Source organism: Helicoverpa armigera, chromosome 8 (genome assembly GCF_030705265.1).
Source record: "Helicoverpa armigera isolate CAAS_96S chromosome 8, ASM3070526v1, whole genome shotgun sequence".
NCBI classification, from domain to species: Eukaryota; Metazoa; Arthropoda; class Insecta; order Lepidoptera; family Noctuidae; genus Helicoverpa; species Helicoverpa armigera.
The window spans coordinates 1,076,342-1,097,934 of NC_087127.1; the positions used below are offsets into that span (position 1 = coordinate 1,076,342).

Consider the following 21,593-nt stretch of genomic DNA (forward strand, 5'->3'; position numbering starts at 1 on the left):
ACTTGATATAGTGCGTATTAATTGTGAAGAGGTTTCTATCTCTGTAGCCCTAACCACTGTTAGCTTGGACCCTGTGCCTGTGCCCGATATCGTAGAACGTTTTATTTATAAAATTGTTTAATGATTTTACTGAATATTAAAAAATGTGAACATTATGATAGCAAATAAATAAATTATAAATATGTACATACAAAATTATTTTTTTTTGCCATAGTCAAACCCTTCTTAAAAGTCAAACTACTTTTGACATCGAATTATTGATCTGTGCAATTTTTCTTCAGTCTCGTCTCGTCTTTTGTCTTGTCTATGAATATCAAATCATTTTCGAAGTCTGGAAAATGGCTGCTGCAAATATTGCTCGCAGTGCTCTAAGTGGATTATTACGAAAATCCACTTCCTATAGGACGCCGGTAGTATGCCGGCTTTCAACTGTGGCCCTGCAGCAAAAATATAGTACAGTCAATGCTGCCATTAAGACATGCATCTCCCTGAACGGTCAAAATGGGGTAAGGGCCTAATCAGTCTTTACAACGTGATATTTTGCGCACATAGTGTTTTTCCTAGATTGAATTGGTGCTTGATTAAGTACTAGCTCTATCTGCAAGATGGACTTGTTATATTATAGCTTTAGTTAAAATATAACCTCAATCTTATTGCATAACAAATGTGTACAGTGTTACCCAAATTGTTTAGGTACAGCGAACACAACATTATTCGTCAGGCGGGCACCCCAAGCCCTCGCCAGTGGAAATAGAGGAACGAGTGATGAAAGTTTGCAAGGCATACGACAAACTCAGTTGTGTTAAGGTACATACATAAAATTTATTTTTCAATATTCTGTTTCAGGCCCAGAAAATCAGTGTCCGCAACTACAGCGGCGGGCCCCCACTCTCATTAGACCTTATTAAAAGTAGAGTGCTACTTGTTCTTCAACTTTATGACAAAATTGACCCTGAAAAGGTAGCCTTTACTAAAGTTATTTTGTTCTAATAAAAATACAATTTTCGCCAACTTAAGACTGCTGTCTGCTTACTGACTTATTTGAATATTGAACTAAAACAGTGTTTAACCAATGTTTTTCTTTTTCAGTTGAATGTAGACAGCCACTTTCTAAATGACCTCGGTCTGGACTCCCTGGACCATGTAGAGGTCATTATGGCGATGGAAGATGAGTTCGGTTTTGAAATTCCAGACGGTGATGCAGAGAGGCTGGTTAGACCTAAAGATATTATCCAATACATTGCTGACAAAGAGGATGTTTATGCATAAATTACACAATTACAACAAGTAGCTTTGTCTCTGCTATTTCAGGCCAGTTGTACAATAATACTGTTGAAAGTTTAACCAAAGTGCATTGCTTTTACAATACAACTGGCCTAAGGTCTCAGGACATTGAATTTAGATTTTAGTTCAATTTATTATCCTTGTTATTCAATTAAGAATGAACAATGTGAACTCTGCTGATCCAACATCCATCTCTAAAGATGTATAAAGTGTAAATTCTGTTTTTATTGATTATATGCCTGTTAGAGTAGATCATTTGTTTTTCATTTGGTCATTTATCAATACCTGAACAAATTGATCAGTTAGATTGCAATGTATTTTTTGGCTGTTAGAAACTTCATGAAAAGCAACTGATGTAACACTGCATTTTCGTATCAAGCCTTAGTTAGTAATTGTTTTTATTGTGATACCTATCATCAGTTGTGAAATAACATGTGGTGATATGATTATAAAGCAGTTTTTTTTTTCAATTCTCCAATATTTGCTTTCCTCATTTAGGCTATCTTGCCCATCAACTCTAGAATACTTTCGCCATACAACCAGTACATTTGGCTGACAATCCTCTAACTAAAATGGTAAAGCCTGCCAAACCAAGCAAGAATTACTAAGTAATTTTGGGAGTACCTATGTTATCATAAAATCCTTATTGTATGGTTGAGAGTGAAGGAATAACGAGCGAACCTGGGCCCCGATTCTCCTAAGTTAATAATGTCAAAATCGAATAGAAATCGAATCGCAATATGATCGTAATAGCAGTTTTAACCATATCGGGCATTCTGCTACTAATAAAAGACCAATCGTATTCGATTGACATTTGATTGGTGTGCGATTGGTCTGCTATTTTGGTGATTTTGGTCTATACGGTAGTTTGCTGTACAATCATTTTGCAATCGTAAATCATTTGCAGACAAAATGATTCATTATTGAATGACAGAAAAGGATAAAAACGTTTATTTCAAAGAAAAAATAGCAGAATGCCACATACGCTTCAATCGTAATCGAGTCGGGATTGGATTTCAGTCGAATCGAGTCGAACGTCAATCGAAGGTCGCTTAAGTAAAATTAGGAGAATCGGGCCCCTGTGTCGTGTCTGTGCAAATGCTTGTAGTACACTATAGTTTTGCGCAGTTGACTAAACTCCCTATGTAAGAACTGCCGCCGTGATCGATAATCAGCCAGGAGTACATCACTGTATAGTAAAGTTTTTTTCTCAATGCATCAAACCGTTGTGGACAGCTTCTACCGAATAAGTAGTATTGCCACATGACCTCTGGGTACGCACTATTATAACATGATAATGGGACGGTCGATAGTACAATACCTCGATAAACTTAATACCAGTTCTTATCAAAACAACTAGATGGCGCTGTTTTAAATGTGACAAAAAGTCCCAATAATACATTGTTGTGGTTATCTTGCGCTAGAGGTGGGTAACTCAGGAGTGATAGATAAAAAAGATATGTATCTTTCCGTTCTGATCACTCACTCTTTGTATCAGTTCAAATCCGAATGTATCAGTGTACCTATCTTTAACAACTCATTCAATCGTCGTCCGTTTGTATCTGTGTTGCACTCGCACACACAGCGTTGAGCGGCTCGTGTCACGGTTTCTCATCGGAAAGTCCAGACATCTCTTTCGCACTTCCCTACTTAGAATGTTCTGTCTCACTTTCTCGATACCGAGTATAAGTGTTTGACCATTATTTTTATTTATTTATTCGATTTACACGGCTTTAACAGCCAATTACATAAATCGTAAACTTAAATTTAAAATGAAAAATAAAAACTTAAAAATAAAAAAAATAAACTTAAAAATATTATAAACTGATATACGAATCTATCTATCCTAAACGAATCTATCACTCTTAGTTCGTACTGATTTAGTGATACATTGGATTGAATTGAAAGAAGCGAGTCACTCTGAGCAACAGTACAATATCACTCGCAGATACGAAAGGATATAGAGATACAAAAGAGTGATACATATCCCAGTGATCAAAAGATACATATCAATCTTTTCTTTTCAATGATACGTTTGTCCCATGTCTATCTTGCGCGATTCGTTTACAGTAGATCCTTAATCTTGGGCTTAGCTTTCTTTCACAACTTCTCATAACTGTTGACATTCCTACTCTTATGCATTTGTGTAAATACTAGCCAACAATACGGGAAAAAGGATTTTCTGTGTCAACTTTAATAAAATGTATTGCATAATCCATAGCTACTTATTGGATATTTTCTCGGATGTAGCTTTCTATGGCACAAATGCAAAGTAACAAGCGTGTCTACCTTGATCATTGAACAAACACTGCTCTTCCTATCGCTAAGGTCATCGACCTTACGACGCTTGATTTACGCAGAGGCGGCACGCGTACCTACCTACTTTGTGCAGCGTTGATAGTTTTTTTCAACAGAGTTTAAATAACGTTTTAGCCAAATAGCAATACAATATCTTATTACGCTGCAAAAATATCGCCAAAATCTACGTTTGGCAAATATGTAATTATTGGGTGTAAATGAAACGAAATAAAATTGAGAATCATAGTATTTATACAACTTTATTTTGATGAAGTTTCACATAGATAAAGGAGATGGGACCAGAAATACGAAATGTAGTTCAGTAAAAGTATTATCAGGTTTGACTAGTTGGTAATGGTAGAGACAACATTGAGATTTAAAAACACATGCATTAAATATCTATGATTTCTATTAACAGCAATGATTATTTTGGTTACTATTAACATTTAGTGTGTAGGTTATCAATTGAAATTACAATATTATTCCTGCATCTCCATTTATCTTCGGAAAAGAAAGATACTTTCTAAGCATACATTAATAACATTTATATACAGAGTAAGCTCGCGACATCTACGCACCGCACTTCTTACACACACACATGCATGAGTCCACAGTTCTCATATATTCACTGCTATGTACACTATCATCTGAAGTTCGCAGCCTCAAGATATATTATTCTTTTATTAACAAAAACAATTTAAATACTGATACTCCCAGTTTCGATCGCCTCGAACGGCGAAGTTCACGCAGACACAAACAACAACAGCTATTTACAAAATAAATAACAATAAAAAATAATCCCGACATCGGCGAGTCTAGTGCGTCTACCGGCGGGCAGCGCGGGCACAACTCCGGATTGTTCGTCGGTTAGGGTAGTACACTGGCGTGGCGTCGGCGCGGGCGCTACCTGAAGCGGTTGGTGCGCGCGCGGGCGGCGGAGCGCAGGCGGCGCGCGGCGCTGGGGTCCACCCGCGCCACGCGCACCACGGGCTGCAGCCAGTCGCCCAGCGCGTGCAACGTGCGCTTCTTCTTCTTATTATCCTTATCCTCAGTCTCTGAACGCAATTTTCGTTCCTCTTTCTCCTCAGCCTTCGCCTTTTCTGCCAATAACTTTAAATTTTGTAAGGTCTTATCTGTGCTATCGGTTGATATGTCCATCGGCTTGCACTTGTCGTCTAGCGTGTCCTCTGTTAGAGTCTTGTCTTGAGAGTCACCATCTGATTTGGATTTCTCGATGATAGTCTTCTCTTCCTTTTCAGTCTCTGATAAATTAGTGTCCTCCTCACTGATGGTGTCTTGCGTGGTGTCGTCGTCGGGCGGCTCCGCTGATGACCGGTCTAGACTGCTCTCCACTTTGTTCTCCGACTCGACGCTGTTTGTCCTCGAGTCCTTTTTAGTTTGCTTCTTTTTATTTGGCCAACCTGTCCGATTCTTCTTTTTGAATTTACCGCGTCGCCCTCTCGGCTTGTCTGCCGCCTCCTTGATCTCGTTCCTGATGAGATCGCAGTTTTCGCACTCGGACACTAGGCTCGACACGTCAGGCATGTTAGTGGACGTAGTGACGGCTGCGTCGCCGTCCATAACTTCATCAGATACGTCGTAATCTGCTGCGTCCTCGAACACTTCGGATAGAAATTGTTGTAGTCTTTCCGATGCTTCCTGAGTCTCAGATATCACAGGATCGACTTTGACGTTACTGTGTGTGTCGCTGATGGTGTCTTCTGACGCAGTGGACTTGGTGTCATCTGCGTGTTTCCGCCGATGCACCAGGCCAGCCGACCCGAGGATAGCCAGTGTGGACGCGTGCTCCCGAGGCGACTTTCTTGGATGTCCCTCCAGCGCCAGTAGAGCGGCTGTGCGCTTTCTGATTTTCTGTTTCTTCATTCCCCGCGTCCCGTAAGACCGCGAAGGTCCCGGCTTTTCTTCTCGTTTAACTAAGTCACTAAGTGGACAGCAATTTGGCTTTAAGGGTGGTAACTGACCGATTTCATACGGTAACTTTGGCGATTTTGAATAAAGTGCTGTAACAAAAATACAATAAAGATTAGACTTAATTCACATGTTACTTTAGTCTGAAAAAAAAATATGTTATATTACGCAGACAACTTACCAAAATATTGCGGTATATTTTTAGCTAGCACCTTGTCCTCATCTTGCCTTTTGAATGTCTCAAACCATGGTTCACTGTGTGGCACACATTCAAAGGCAAACTCCAATTGTTCTACAGCTGGAGTATACTTCAGCTTGCCATCCTCCCACTTCATACATCTCTCAACGGGCTCTTCTCTCAACGGACTGACTTCAGGTTCGGGCGGCGCAGGCGGTTCTGCAGGTACTATTTGCTCCACAACCTCTGGTTTCGGGTCAGGTGGTGGTTCTGAATTTTGTGTTCTACATGGTACTCTGCGTCCCCGTTTCACGACTGGTGGGGCCCGTTTTTTCCGTCTCCTTTTGTCTTCTGGCCAACTGTCTTCTTCTGAGGATTCTTCTTTAAGTGCGACGGGTCTTGCCTGGCGCCGTCTTTCGCTGGCGGGCGGCGGGGGCGGAGGCGCGGGGCTGCGGCGCCGCGAACTCAACTCTTTGTCATCATCGTCAGAGGACGTAGAGCTAGTCGAGCTAGCGCGCTTGGGGAACATGAACTGTTCCGCCTCGTCGCTCAGCACCGACAGCTCCGACCGCCGCACCTTCCTGAACTTGACGACAAGAGGTTTGGTGCCGTTACAAGTGGGCGGCGAATCTTTCCTTTTGGTCGAAAACCCGCCGCTGGATCTTAACTTAGTGCTGACACCGACCACTTTGTAGTACTGTCGGTCTTCCGCGAGAGCTTCGCTTTGCCGTTTGCTGCAGCGGGTGTTATGTTTCCTCTCTTCGTCGACGTGTCCGTTTCGCCGCGGGCTGAGGTTGCCGTTGACTGTAGAGTCTGGCGACTGGGAGCGCTTGGAGCGTTTGCTCTTGGGTGTCTCGACGTCGCCGTTGCATATCTTGCGGAGCGAGCGGCGCTCGCCGTTGAGGGGCGTGGCCTTGTCGAGGAAGGAGGAGACGTCGGCGCCGGAGCCGATGAGCGAGTCGAGCGCGAGGAAGTTGGTGTGGTCGCGCACGAAGGCGAGGTGGTGCGGCGAGCGGCGGTGCAGCGCCGCGTCCTCGTAGTCCGTGTTGCACATCTCGCAGTAGCCGCCCTTCGCCTCCTTCTCCTCGCGCTCCTTGATGCGCGGACGACTCTTTCGCGTCATTCTGTAATAAAAGTTACACTGTCAGAAAAACATTTAATATTACAACTTTATTTTTACCACAATGTGTACGTACTTCTGTATTGCTATATCTTTGACGTTCTGATTAGTGGTAGTAATCTTTTCTGGCGTTTCCTTCTTCTTTTCTTTGGGCGGATCTGGCTCTAACGATATTTCTGGCCATTCATCGAATTCCTTGTAAATAGGTCTGCACAACCTGCAAATGTACATTCAAGTTTAGTATTTTCGTTGTTGGGGAGTCAAAAACACATACTATTTCTTAAAAATGTTATTTCATACTTGTCCAAAAATTCAATCTTGATAAAATGTTTAGTGAAGAGCGTGACATGCGCTTTACGCGACGCCGTGAAGAATGTATCATACAGTTTATCCAATAGACTTATAGCCTGAAAGATTAATAAATATTTTGTAAAGATATATAATAATAAAGCTGCATCAAGGTATAAATAAATAGAAACGTTAGAAGGAATAGGAAAATGTTAGTTTTGAGTTAGACAGAAAGTTGCATGCATAGGATAGATATTAACTGGGTACAAGCTCTAAGAAGGCCTACGTAATCTAACTGTGCGAATATTGAACAACAATAACCTGATACTACTACATCATTAAAACTTTTAGAGCATTTTTTTGATAGGTATTTGGGAGCAGAGAGGCACATTGAATCTATTAACTATGACATCCGTTTTCCTAATTTAGGGGGGTCGGTAATGTACCTTCTGCACAGTGAGTTGTATATAGTTGGTGTTGGGCTGGAGCAGTGGCGGGTCCGGCCGCACGCGCTGCAGCATGGCATCGGCGCGGCGCCCGTCACGCCGCGGCCATCGCGCCGCGCACGAGCCGCCCGCGCCGCGCGAGCGCACCACGTGCGTCACGCGGGATGTTAGGAATACCTCTTGTTGCTGCAACCAAACATCGCAGCTTTATCAACACCCTTCCACTACTAGCAACGAATATATAAGACTGCTCTTACACACTAGCCTAGTGTGACTGACTTTTGTTTTTAAGAGACTTTGACCCTTGAGTTTGTTTCAGTATTTCTCCTAAAGGTAAGCACGGGCCTATCTAGGTAAAAGTTAAAGCCTAAACAGAAATAAATTATTAGATTTAGTAGTTAATAGTTGGCAAAATGACTGCTCCGAGCGGTGAATGCAAGATGAATTTAAAAAATATGGTCATGGAAACGCTCAAGCAGGAACAAAGATCACTATCCATAGCCACATTATTTATAACCAATCACCAATCTTTATGATAACAATATATTGTAAATATAAATAAATATTCTACATACATATATACGACCATAGCGGTTTAGTACAGTTAGGTAAAAATATTAGATAATGTAAGTGGAGGCATAGTGATAGCGTATGTCCGTCGTCACTCGCTAATTGGACGCCCGCCATACAAAGCCTGTGATCGCGTTACAGTAGATTATTACATGTTACAAGTTTCAGAGACAACTTCAGACTTTTACAAAAAAATAACTTATGTATTGTGAAGATTTTTTAATTTTGACTTTGTGTTTTTTTTTATTTTTATTTAAATACTGTAAGAGTAGAAAAGTAAAGCAAGAGAAAAAGGAATATTAGTTGTGACTAAATTTGAAGCACATAAATATAAATAAAATATAATAGGCACACAGTTTTGTATTTGTATGGGGTGTCAATTATATTATGGGAGGCAAATAATTAGGACAAATAAAGGGGACTGATTAATACGACATACATATTAAAATACTCAGTATGCTAAAAATATTAAAAAAAAGAAAGTTCAACACCATTTAGCAAAATTATTTAGGTCCATATTTAAATGTTAGTAGATCTATATGATGAGGAAAAATTGCTTCGACAAACACATTCGCTGTTGATAAAGGTTATTATTTTAATTGAGATCCTAATTATAATTTTCATGGTTGCTAAGCAACAGGTTGAATGTTTACTTTCTTACTTCAATCTAAAATGAGCCAATTTAATTTGTTGATAATTAATAATATGTTAGAACTACAAACCCATTACTAATGTGAATTACTGACGGGTGCTATTATTTATTTATTTCCAGATCCAAGTTTTGATTTATCAATTTATTCTATGAAAACTCTCTACTGTTATTTATATTTCTTAAGAAAAAAATAATATTCGGGTATGAAATGCAAATCAAAAGTAATAAAAATAGAAGTGTAAATGATAATAATACCAACTTTTGGCAGTCTATGGTAGATCTATTTATAATATTTTTTGTCATGGTTTTAAATAATTGTCCGAGTGGCATGTATATCTGTAACCATACATAATACATGTAGTTTTTTTAACAGTACTCACAAAATATTGATTTTATAATGAAGTGATCATAAAAAATAATATAATGTGCTGGATAAACACTGTATAATATTTTTACATATTACCATCTTATTTGAATATTTAATAAAACCTATTCCATCAACAAAAGTTTGGTGTTACTTTTAAAATTGCTGATAATAATGCATTTTTACAACTTAGGCAATGTTTTCAAGTGAACATGTGCAACAAGTTGCCCTCAATTTATTTGCTGTTTAAGTGCATTTAAAGAAAACTGCATGTCATAGTAATTGTGTTTTCTTGCCAACCTTGCAATTAACAAGTTAACATATTCTTAAGTTTAGTACAAAGGTTGTCTGTCAGCGCATAATGCACAGTTTAGCATGTGTCAGTCTGATCATCTGTGTACAACAGAGCAATCATAATTTGTACCAGTTTATCACAAATATTTATATAACAAGCCACTTGAATATACATAAAACTATTCTTAGGTATGCAGCACATATTGATAAAAATTCTCTACAACAATGATTATGACTACTGTAATTAATTAATGTTGCCAGCACTAAAATGATTAAGAACATAATGGGAAAAAATGGTGGCAACTCTTATAGGAATTTAGTGTCAGCTAATGTTATTGTTTAGGTAAAGCAGTGTGCATTGACATTATGTGAAAGTCAGCATTGCACCAAGCTGACCTAATACGCGTAGTGTATGTGTCGCAAGTGCTCGGTACTCGACGCGAACCACGGCGTTTGGTCAGAGGGCATTCTCGGAATATGTTATTGAGCGATGCATGCGACGGCACAATGTAACGGGGCGGGCATCAGCGCCGCGAGTATCGACGCGCCGGAACACACATCGCCGAGTTTTCCTTGAAATACGGTCGACACAGCGAGGCGACGCCGGCGGGCCGCGCCATCGCGCCCTCCACGACTCGCGCCAACCGTCCCGCGCAAAAAAATAACACACTACTCTACCACACACAAATCTCACCCTTAAGACATTCTACTTAAGACTCACAACCCCTTGGGCGCGTGAAAGCAATATCAACTGTCAAAAATTAAGCGGACACACGCGTAACCCGAAGGAAACGACATTTCAAACGGCTTTTAAAATGGATGTAGTGCAACGCAGCGCGAGAGAGCGCGCCGCGCGGCCTCGGCCCGCTGCATTTCGCGGTGCGGCGGCGGCGGCTCTAACGCGACCGTACAAAAGATGACCTAAAATTGAACGCAAGCTATGCTACCCACTAGCCACTCCAACTGTTTTTAAACTGTTTTCTAAACAATCCTGACACGATCGTTGTGTCGGTACGCACGTGTGGATAATGTACACTGTATATACTTACATAAAAGCCGTCCGTGAGGCCCCCGCGCTCCGCTTATCACAAAAATAAGTAACTATATACTAGTCACTCAGACGACCACTATGTTCGTCACTCATAGATTTACCTTCTGTGGGTAAATGCTTTCAAATTGTCTGTAGCACACGTTGAATTTTAAGATTGTTGACTAATTATGCAACGTTTGATACACTTTTTAAACGTATTTATACACAATTGATAAATAAAATCGAAAAAGTAACAACAAACACAAATCTGTCATACAAGATGGAGATATTTCACGTTAGTTTATGTTTTTGACACTGGAGGCGCTGTTGTCAAGTGGGAGGGGGCGCGCTGCCCATTGGCTCGCTCAAATTGCGTTCCAATTTACATGGAAATCGTTCATTATAATGTTTTCAGAATTGAAATTATTATTTTTTAATCGCTATAGAGAAAAACATGAAACTTAAGTATTTGATATGTTGAATTGGAAGAAATGCGTGATAAAACTTAGTGGTACGATAACTTTCCATTCATTGTTAAGATATGCATTATTCAGACCAGCGTATAAATGTAAAACAGAACGTTAATAACATGACCAAATGTAGTTATCCCCTACCTAACCCATACAAATAAAAAATACTGTTATCTCTGTTTTAGTCACACTACACTTATACATAACCAAAAATTATGTGGCAACGTAGGTATACAGCTCTTGGTGCTACTTCAGAAGAATAACAATTTTGGCGGTAAACACCTTGTGTACTTACCAAACCCATGTCTTGAATCCTGCGAGATATGGATCTAGCCAAACCATGGTCTTGAATATCCAAATAAAAACAGAAATTCCTCCTCACTGCAACACATGAATAGTATTACGAAAACAAAACCTTATAGATTATTGGGCAAAATAGGTCACATTGAAAAATATGACGCACACACCTCTATTATATTTTTCGTCTAAATTCAAAGTTGATACCATTTTTGTTATTGAAGGTATATTGAATCCACTAACTTTAACAGCACATATTTAATCCACACTTATCTATATGCACATAACTTTGGTATTTTAATTAAATAATTACATAAGTTTACGAATTGACGAAGAAAATTAAGCAAAATACATTTCGTAAAAATACGTTTCGAACGTCGAAATGTCATTGACAGCTGTGACGAATAGAGTAAAGACTTTCATAGATCTATGGTGAATAATCGATAAGGCAATCGATATCATGAATTTTTCCGCTTAAATTCGATTAAAAAAAAACGGGGTGAGCTAAATAAAACCGTTTAATTATACACAACTAGTCTAACAAAATCTATGTTGATTTATTAAAATAAATTATTTTTAACTACATTTTGGCTAAGATTCTAAAATTACAGATTAGTTTGCGATTCCTTCTTTCCTTAATTTGTGCTGCTAAAAACTTTTCATTAAATAAATATCTTATAACTCTCAATTTTAAAACCCATATCCAATAAACCTTCACCAAATGTTATATCAACTCCATTCGTTTCCATAGCCGCCGGCCGGGACGCGTGTAGGTAGGCATCGGCAGTACATGACCATGTATATAGTATTTTATTGATTGCTCACGTGTTTGTATGTAGCCGTGGACTTCGCGTTACATAGTTATCTAGCTAGGTACAGTAGGTACGCCTGCCCGGCCCGTTTATTTAGCACTGTAAAAGCTATGTAGGTCGCCCGGATGTTTACCTGGAATCGAGCCTACGTAGCTGCATTTGCGTATTTTGGTACACAAAGTGAATACGCAGCTTTATATCGATTTACAGTCACAAAGCGAATAGAATGAGTGACCTAAAATACCACCTAATAAAACAACTTAAAAGGTTTTTTAAGCTTTATAGTAAGTAAAACAATGATTTAAAATGAATTACTACTTATATTTCCTTATCATTCTCATTTCAGGCTAGTGGAAGTAAAAAAATATGTAAGCTTGATAACTCTCCGAAACCTACAGAACTGGCCAACCGCTATTCTAAGGTAGAGGCTTGAAGATAGCCCCTACGTGTAAAGTAACACTCTATGCTCATTAAACAAAATAATAAGGTCACGAGACTAAAAGTCTAATATATAAATATCCTCGCATAAACAGGATTATGAAGCTCGCTCTAAAATTATTTTTTGCATGTTTAATTAAATTATTATAAAATTGTGCCTGCCATGAAGCTCGAGCTCTTTTTAATGAGACTGTCAGCTCCATCTAGGTACAATCACGCGTAATTCTACAACTGGCTACATGCTGTATGAGTCATTATTTACCAATAGGTGACGTGGCAGTACGAAAAATAAACTTTTGCGAAGTTTTGTCTGTTTCTTAAAAAAAAACCATTAATTTTGCAGACCAGATTGTGTAGATTGCATCCATTAAATGATATGGGCCATCCATATCATCAAACTATGTACGTTATTTATTTGAGTGTTTCTTCTCAAGGTATTCAGCTAAAATACCAGCCTCGTCCATTGATATAGCCTCGTGTATATTTAAAACTAGCTGTTTTCCCGTGGTTTCATACGCGCCTTGGAGGAACTTCTTCCCGTACCGGGATAAAATATATGATATATTGCTGGGGAATGATGTAGCTTTCCGTGAACAGCGAAACATTTTTTTAAATCGGTTCACCAGTTTCGGAGTTAGGTACAAACAAACAAAAAATGTATCCATTTTATTATATCAATACAGACAAATGAGCCCTAGAACCAGACTGTATCTGTACACTAGTGTGGGAGCACTTTAAATGATTGACAAAGATCTTTTAGGCCTTGTGTAATGATATAGTTACTTTCAGGAATATTATCATCCACTAACAGGATTGTAAATAAAACTCAAGGACCCACTTAGATTAAACTTATATTTAAATAAAAGTTAATATTATAATTTTACAATATTACATTTAATATACATAGCCACTTTGTAAAAATTCTTATGTATAGTTAAATATTATTTATAAATAGGATAGGATGATAGGAGCTAACTAGACAAAACGAGATAGCCTATAAAAAATATATAAGCGTGGGGGCACATTATCAAGAATTCGCGCCTTTTGTGTGCTGTACTTGCGTTTGACGCCAGTAAGCTTTCAAAGCGCTTCAGCGGCTGGGCCGTGTTTGTCAAACAAAAGCTAATCGAATAGCAAAAGCGCTGCAGCGCTGAAAATTTCATTTAATTTTATAAAACTACAGAGTCGGGAAATAATTAGTCAGGTTTCTGTCAAACAGAAAATAATCTCAGGACGTTGTGACCCCGCGCTGACTCTGAGTGAACGGTGATAAATAGCCAAGTGTATGTGAACATATTTTAGGTATTTCGTTTCATACAAAGACAGTAACATGACTTAACAATTTAAAAATCTAAACTCACTTATCATCAGTCTCAAATTCGTCGACTTGACTGATAGTACACAGTCACAGAGAACAACCACAATGCATTTTTTTTTCTTTTTTATACTCGTTCACACAGAAAAAAAATACCCAAATGTCATTTTAATCTAAAGTTTTGAACTAGCATGGACATTGTTTATCTACGGTGTCCTATATGTTTAAATGTTAATGCGACTGGCTGTCTTCGCTTTGTTCGCCGTTTGTTTCCCCGTTGAGCACGGGCGGCACGGGAGCCTTGATAGGCGGCGCTGGTATCACCTGCGGAGAAAAACTTTATTGCATTTGTGTTCATTGACAATTTGGGCCACGTGCACGCAATACACAAGACTGTGAAATACATAGATGAGACGTTTCTGTACATAGTAACACACATGGACAGAGTGGGTTGTTGATAGACCTATTCTATTGGGTGATTTTCATTCAAATTACACAGACAAAGGGGAACTAAAACCACAAAAAACGCTGAATAATGTCCCTAGCCGTAAAGAATGTAAAGATCATCGATTTTGTTGTTTTTAGCTACTCATTCGACAGGCCCTTTAGGATAAACTTCTATACTTTTCATTTGCCTGGTAAACGTCAAACATGACCAAAAATCTTATTCTATCACGTGTCCATCATAAATCTAGCTACACTTGTATGTCCGGTAGCTATTAGCATAAGCATAGCCAAAACTAGTAGAGCAAGTGACCGTTATTCGACTAATTTAGCCAGTTCACATCGGTTCGTGAAGGAATGCGCATGTGGCTAACATGTTTACCGTTAATTTAACATACTAATATGCGTGCTGATAACGTATGGGATTAGAAATAGCGACTGACAAAAAATTATAATCAAAGCAAAAAATAACTACATATGTACATGGCCTTCCGCGTTGCCACTCAAGTCGGCGCGTACATTTGATTTTCGTTTTTAATTGCATATTATAGCATTAATTAATATTTTACTAATTTAATATCCAAACTATTACCATTTAATAAAGTTTATTTAAGTGTTAACACTAACGTTTTCGTAGTAAAACTTCGTAAAACGTTACTGCGTAGTTCATTTCGTCATGCTGTCGGTACTGGGCCGCTATTTCTAAACCTGGGGCCCGATTCTCCTAAGTTAATAATGTCAAAATCTAATAGAAATCGAATCGCAATATGATCGTAATAGCAGTTTTAACCATATCGGGCATTCTGCTACTAATAAAAGACCAATCGTATTCGATTGACATTTGATTGGTTTGCGATTGGTCTGCTATTTTGGTGATTTTGGTTTATTCGGTAGTTTTCTCTACAATCATATTGCAATAGTTAATCATTTGCAGATAAAATGATTAATTATTGAATGACAGAAAAGGATAAAAACGTTTATTTCACAGAAAAAATAGCGGAATGCCACTTACGTTTCAATCGTAATCGAGTCGGGATTGGATCGCAGTCGAACGTAAATCGAATGTTTTTAAGTAAAATTAGGAGAATCGTGCCCCTGTTCATTATCTAACTGGGCAGTCATCATCATCATGATGACGTACTTTGCTTATAATCCTGAATTATCATCTTTCTAATACAATTTATTTTTTATATACGTTTTCCACAAGATAAGACATACAACATCCGTACCACCGTCACCTGGAAGTCACACGATGGTTCCAATCCAAGCTTTATTATTCAAAATACTATTCTAAATACAAACATTCATTTGTTAGTTTGAACTTTGACGGATGTTTGTGATTTCTATTTTTTGAACTACATGTATAATGGGCAACAAAAAAAAATTTGAAAAGTGGTATTATTGGATTAATGACTGGTATTTATAAGAATGATATTCAACCCAAAACCAGTAGGCACTTAATCTTATCGTTTGTGACAGACATCAAACAGGTCAGGATGGTGTTTTCCAATGGGAAAAGGAACGGGTAAAGAACGGTATGGTGCCGCACCAATACGAAAAATATTAGCGCTATATAAAACACCTTTACCAATAAATACATAAACTTATAAATATCCAATTGAATAAACACACAATTTTGAACGCAACAAATAACACGTTTAATTAAAAAAAAAACTCCGCCTCCGCCATAAGCAAACACACACGGATAACCGCCACCTGTCAACTGTCACTTTACCCGCCAAAATGGTCAACCATGTTGCTGTAAAAATCAATAATTTTCCGCCACGAACGTGACTAGTAATTATGCCAATTATGTACGAGTCCTATGAAGAAGTCTACTATTTCTATGCATTTGAAGATTGATAAAATTCATTCCGCTTTCATCATCTGCCAAATTATCTAGATTTACAAATTCATTTAATCAATGATATTATAAATAAAAAGAGGTAGATATCGCACTGGCACGCAAAAATTGTTGCGAACGAATTCAGACAATTGTCGTAATTTGTTTTAGTCGGCTTATACTTCAAGCGCAACTCACTACAAATAGCTATCTCTTTCTGTACCATACTTTCCGAATTATCTGTCGCAGTCGTAGTTGAAAATGACATTTAAGTACATTTGTAATAAGAACGCAACAATTTTGGACGCCGCTTAGTATGAACGTAGCGTATCTTCTTTATAATATCATTGCATTTAATTGATTTTTCTTCACTTTGTCAAGAAAATCAGAAGACGGCGTGTGACACGTCAACTCAAATGATTATCTTTTTGAAAATATCTATCACAGATTGCATGAAACAATGAAATTCTATTTATGGATTTATTTTACCTTTGCAGCAGATCTATTTCCAAGAAGAATACTGAGCTTTCTTTCCTTGTATTTATTTCCATTAAAATGGATCCGCCACCTGCCATCGACAAAATAGAATTTTCACCAAGGAGTATCTTTGTCAGTCTGGTCATGCAGCTGTCAAACTATATCATCTAGCTAGAGAGAAACATAATGTATGTTTTTTGAATCAAAATATGTTTCTGTGTATATTATGTTTTAGCATCCATCTGTAAAACAAATAACAAGTCCTCGCCAATAATTAACATGATGACTAGTCGAGCGACAATTAATGGTTTCCACAACAACGCCATACTACCCATGCTATCTACTTAATCATGCTTCAAACATTTCGTACTTGAACCTCAGCCGCGTCTTCGTCGTCCTGTCAAATAAATTGCTTTTTTAATTATTTTTTTCGAAAATTTTGATGATTTTTAGAAGTCTGACATTACTATGGAAGAGTAATTCAGATGCGTGGCGAAGAAATAGAAGATGGCGGAAAGTTTTGATGACGTTTATAGAAACATGCGTGCTTGTGATTGCGGAATTATTTTATTAAAATTGAGTTAAAAATAAAATCTTGTAGTTTCAAATATTGTCAATGATTGAGACGATTTTTTTACATAATTATAATAATAGATTATATAGTTAATTCAAGATCAGATCTTGATCTCTCTCCTCACATACGTGTTTTTCGTAATCGTAATGGCTTGCCTCGCAAGCTAAGGTTTTCGTATCTGCAATTACAGAGGCTATACTACTAAAAGCTTCTTGATAAGCTAATTACTAACTACTTCGAGTACTATTCTACTCTATATTGCTAACTTCTGTATCTACAGTAAGCTTTTTTCTACGATGCAAGTTTACGCTAGCATCACTGAGGCTCTTGTTTCTTTCAAGAAACCTCAACACAGTCCCGGAGACATTGAGACTCAGAAACTCGGAGACTCAGATTCGCAAGCGCATAATGACTCAGTATGAGGCCAGCAACAGTGGATTTGCTATATATTTCCACCTTGGTAAATCGGTGCATTGAAACCTTTTTTTATGTGGGACATCATCAAATGACCCCTCCTGCTGTGGGTGCAGCATGAGAGTGTGTCAGACTTTCACTGACTAAACCCATCATTATTCTTTCAGCTCTCATTGTTGTTACTTTAAGGCCGTTTCCAATTTTCTATCTATCTGTCGATTTGCTTACTAGAGATAGAAGTTTGAACGGTAGTCAGTGAGCATTCTGTCCTAGTATTGAGGGACATTCACGCGTGTTTACTTACAGAAGGTTTAGGGCGGTGCGTGTCCACGGCGGGCACGGACAGCTTGATGTGTTCCTCGCGGCAGCCGTACGCGACCGGCGTCAGCTTGATCACTGTGTGTAGCGGCACGTGGAGGTATGGCAGCTCCTCTATAACATTACAATATGGTGTTTGTGTGGTTAGGATACATTGTATAGTCAGCAAAGATTAGGGCATTTTGTAGTCAGCAAAAATGTTATATAAACACAGTAATAACGACAAAATAATTGGACTTCATTGGCTAACTGTAGATGAAAGCAGGAAGCGTAAAATATTGTTAGCTCTCTGAATTTCGGCCAAAGGATCCTAGAGACCACGTCCCAGGGGCATAGGCCACTCTTATGTCAATTGAGTATTGCTATCTATTTATTTTAGACTGTAATACATCATGCATGACATCTGCTTGCCAGTGCCAACATGACATCCTTACCCGGTCGTGACGGGTCGCCGTCTCAAAGTATTATGAGAGTGAGGAATTGTCACTGAGCCGACAAATGATTGCCTACAACCTGCCTACTACTGACTACTACAGCATCCAGTTACCAGCAGACTTGTCCAGGAAGTAAGCGAGCAGACAGCGCATGACGGCCTGGTGGGACACCACCAGCACGTTGCCCTGCCGCTCCAGCTCCATGATGACGGGCTCCAGCCTGCCTACTACTGACTACTACAGCATCCAGTTACCAGCAGACTTGTCCAGGAAGTAAGCGAGCAGACAGCGCATGACGGCCTGGTGGGACACCACCAGCACGTTGCCCTGCCGCTCCAGCTCCATGATGACGGGCTCCAGCCTGCCTACTACTGACTACTACAGCATCCAGTTACCAGCAGACTTGTCCAGGAAGTAAGCGAGCAGACAGCGCATGACGGCCTGGTGGGACACCACCAGCACGTTGCCCTGCCGCTCCAGCTCCATGATGACGGGCTCCAGCCTGCCTACTACTGACTACTACAGCATCCAGTTACCAGCAGACTTGTCCAGGAAGTAAGCGAGCAGACAGCGCATGACGGCCTGGTGGGACACCACCAGCACGTTGCCCTGCCGCTCCAGCTCCATGATGACGGGCTCCAGCCTGCCTACTACTGACTACTACAGCATCCAGTTACCAGCAGACTTGTCCAGGAAGTAAGCGAGCAGACAGCGCATGACGGCCTGGTGGGACACCACCAGCACGTTGCCCTGCCGCTCCAGCTCCATGATGACGGGCTCCAGCCTGCCTACTACTGACTACTACAGCATCCAGTTACCAGCAGACTTGTCCAGGAAGTAAGCGAGCAGACAGCGCATGACGGCCTGGTGGGACACCACCAGCACGTTGCCCTGCCGCTCCAGCTCCATGATGACGGGCTCCAGCCTGCCTACTACTGACTACTACAGCATCCAGTTACCAGCAGACTTGTCCAGGAAGTAAGCGAGCAGACAGCGCATGACGGCCTGGTGGGACACCACCAGCACGTTGCCCTGCCGCTCCAGCTCCATGATGACGGGCTCCAGCCTGCCTACTACTGACTACTACAGCATCCAGTTACCAGCAGACTTGTCCAGGAAGTAAGCGAGCAGACAGCGCATGACGGCCTGGTGGGACACCACCAGCACGTTGCCCTGCCGCTCCAGCTCCATGATGACGGGCTCCAGCCTGCCTACTACTGACTACTACAGCATCCAGTTACCAGCAGACTTGTCCAGGAAGTAAGCGAGCAGACAGCGCATGACGGCCTGGTGGGACACCACCAGCACGTTGCCCTGCCGCTCCAGCTCCATGATGACGGGCTCCAGCCTGCCTACTACTGACTACTACAGCATCCAGTTACCAGCAGACTTGTCCAGGAAGTAAGCGAGCAGACAGCGCATGACGGCCTGGTGGGACACCACCAGCACGTTGCCCTGCCGCTCCAGCTCCATGATGACGGGCTCCAGCCTGCCTACTACTGACTACTACAGCATCCAGTTACCAGCAGACTTGTCCAGGAAGTAAGCGAGCAGACAGCGCATGACGGCCTGGTGGGACACCACCAGCACGTTGCCCTGCCGCTCCAGCTCCATGATGACGGGCTCCAGCCTGCCTACTACTGACTACTACAGCATCCAGTTACCAGCAGACTTGTCCAGGAAGTAAGCGAGCAGACAGCGCATGACGGCCTGGTGGGACACCACCAGCACGTTGCCCTGCCGCTCCAGCTCCATGATGACGGGCTCCAGCCTGCCTACTACTGACTACTACAGCATCCAGTTACCAGCAGACTTGTCCAGGAAGTAAGCGAGCAGACAGCGCATGACGGCCTGGTGGGACACCACCAGCACGTTGCCCTGCCGCTCCAGCTCCATGATGACGGGCTCCAGCCTGCCTACTACTGACTACTACAGCATCCAGTTACCAGCAGACTTGTCCAGGAAGTAAGCGAGCAGACAGCGCATGACGGCCTGGTGGGACACCACCAGCACGTTGCCCTGCCGCTCCAGCTCCATGATGACGGGCTCCAGCCTGCCTACTACTGACTACTACAGCATCCAGTTACCAGCAGACTTGTCCAGGAAGTAAGCGAGCAGACAGCGCATGACGGCCTGGTGGGACACCACCAGCACGTTGCCCTGCCGCTCCAGCTCCATGATGACGGGCTCCAGCCTGCCTACTACTGACTACTACAGCATCCAGTTACCAGCAGACTTGTCCAGGAAGTAAGCGAGCAGACAGCGCATGACGGCCTGGTGGGACACCACCAGCACGTTGCCCTGCCGCTCCAGCTCCATGATGACGGGCTCCAGCCTGGCCACCAGGTCCTCGTAGCTCTCGCCGCGAGGGTAGCGGTACGCGAACTTGTTGGCGTCGCGGGCGTTGAAGTCTGAGGGGTATTTCTGCTGGATCTCTGCGTAGGTCATCTCTTCGCATATTCCCTGGAAGGATGAAAGGGATAAATTATATTTTTTTGTAATCAACTGTTTTTTGTTGTCCATCTTTTTATTTAGAATGAGTATCTATTTTTAGACCACCTTGACATGAAACAGAAGGGTTATAGTTTATTTTAAAGTCCAAACATACGTTTGTACTATTATACTGTACTATTATTAAGTTAAAATTATTCACCATGGATGAGCAATAAAAAATGTTTACTAACTTGAGTTAGTATTTTTTTGTTATATACAAGGCATAAATATAAGAAGTGTTTAAAAAAAAATTGCACTCTTCAGCAATTATTTAAGAGGGCAAAAGAATACATTTCTTCATATGTTTATGCACATGTTTATGGCAAATAAATTATTCTATTCTATTCTATTCATATGACTAAACCAGGGGAAACTGCTAGTAATTAGTAACATATAAGTAAAACTTACAGCATCAATCTCATTAAGAGCCTTCCACCTTTCTTGAGGAGCCTTAACATCCTTCACAGTCTGTATGGCCCTCTTCATCCACGAGGTCCACACCCTGAGGCCTGGTATCTGCTGCTGGTCGATGTAGTTCGCGAGGGCCTTCGCGTACTGACGGCCTCGCGGCGAGAGGTCGCTATCGCCTCCTATGCGGCCCACTATGTTGTGTGTGCTTTCACCGTGCTGGGGGAATTTGGGTTTATGTTAGAGGTATTTAGGTGTGATTTTGAGTGACGAAGGATATGTAATATTCACATTACAGTTAATGGCAAAATTATAAGTTATTTAGCTGATTCAGAAACCTTTTACATACATCTATATAATAGAAAATTGTGTTACTTACACTACGTATACCTATAACTCAACA

General features: G+C 40.6%; 3 protein-coding genes across 9 annotated transcripts in view; 1 reads left to right on the forward strand and 2 right to left on the reverse strand.

Annotated features, from left to right (window-relative positions):
• Nucleotides 1–269: 269 nt before the first annotated feature.
• Nucleotides 270–1,536, forward strand: LOC110383684 (acyl carrier protein, mitochondrial). 2 transcript variants are annotated; one of them, XM_021344488.3, is made up of 3 exons: nucleotides 270–506; nucleotides 694–807; nucleotides 1,090–1,536. In XM_021344488.3, exons 1-3 carry the CDS (start codon nucleotides 339–341, stop codon nucleotides 1,267–1,269), a joined length of 462 nt encoding a protein of 153 aa, XP_021200163.2. In that variant the 5' UTR covers nucleotides 270–338; the 3' UTR covers nucleotides 1,270–1,536. The 2 variants fall into 2 exon arrangements, with proteins under 2 accessions (XP_021200163.2, XP_021200162.2); XM_021344487.3 differs by lacking the exon at nucleotides 694–807 and adding an exon at nucleotides 847–960 and having other exon boundaries at nucleotides 271–506.
• Nucleotides 1,537–3,816: 2,280 nt separating this feature from the next.
• On the reverse strand, nucleotides 3,817–11,621 carry LOC110383682 (protein chiffon). 6 transcript variants are annotated; one of them, XM_021344483.3, is made up of 7 exons: nucleotides 11,391–11,621; nucleotides 11,219–11,304; nucleotides 7,544–7,729; nucleotides 7,110–7,216; nucleotides 6,886–7,026; nucleotides 5,693–6,813; nucleotides 3,817–5,603 (listed from the first exon to the last, which is right to left on the reverse strand). In XM_021344483.3, the coding sequence occupies exons 1-7, from the start codon at nucleotides 11,428–11,430 to the stop codon at nucleotides 4,486–4,488; spliced, it is 2,799 nt and encodes a 932-aa protein (XP_021200158.3). In that variant the 5' UTR covers nucleotides 11,431–11,621; the 3' UTR covers nucleotides 3,817–4,485. The 6 variants fall into 6 exon arrangements, with proteins under 6 accessions (XP_021200158.3, XP_021200159.3, XP_049694008.2 ...); XM_021344484.3 differs by lacking the exons at nucleotides 11,219–11,304; nucleotides 11,391–11,621 and adding an exon at nucleotides 10,473–11,163; XM_049838051.2 differs by lacking the exons at nucleotides 7,110–7,216; nucleotides 7,544–7,729 and having other exon boundaries at nucleotides 11,391–11,620.
• A 1,682-nt stretch (nucleotides 11,622–13,303) lies between these two features.
• Nucleotides 13,304–21,593, reverse strand: part of LOC110382547 (6-phosphofructo-2-kinase/fructose-2,6-bisphosphatase) — a 43,141-nt gene continuing 34,851 nt past the window's right edge. Inside the window, exons 6-9 of the mRNA XM_064035941.1 lie at nucleotides 21,191–21,409; nucleotides 20,518–20,752; nucleotides 17,842–17,969; nucleotides 13,304–14,109 (exon numbers count right to left, since the gene is read on the reverse strand). Of these exons, the coding sequence (XP_063892011.1) occupies nucleotides 14,017–14,109; nucleotides 17,842–17,969; nucleotides 20,518–20,752; nucleotides 21,191–21,409 (675 nt within the window). The 3' untranslated portion in view covers nucleotides 13,304–14,016. The remainder of the gene's footprint in view (nucleotides 14,110–17,841; nucleotides 17,970–20,517; nucleotides 20,753–21,190; nucleotides 21,410–21,593) is intronic.

Coding starts and splice junctions, on each gene's coding strand:
- LOC110383682 (XM_021344483.3), bottom strand. CDS start 11,430: ATGGTATCAACTTTGAATTTAGACGAAAAATATAATAGAG. Junction 7,027..7,109: donor AAGATTGAATTTTTGGACAA/GTATGAAATAAC, acceptor GTACATTTGCAG/GTTGTGCAGACCTATTTACA. Junction 5,604..5,692: donor AAATATACCGCAATATTTTG/GTAAGTTGTCTG, acceptor TTTTTGTTACAG/CACTTTATTCAAAATCGCCA.
- LOC110383684 (XM_021344488.3), top strand. CDS start 339: ATGGCTGCTGCAAATATTGCTCGCAGTGCTCTAAGTGGATTATTACGA. Junction 507..693: donor CCCTGAACGGTCAAAATGGG/GTAAGGGCCTAA, acceptor CAAATTGTTTAG/GTACAGCGAACACAACATTA. Junction 808..1,089: donor ACAAACTCAGTTGTGTTAAG/GTACATACATAA, acceptor TTTCTTTTTCAG/TTGAATGTAGACAGCCACTT.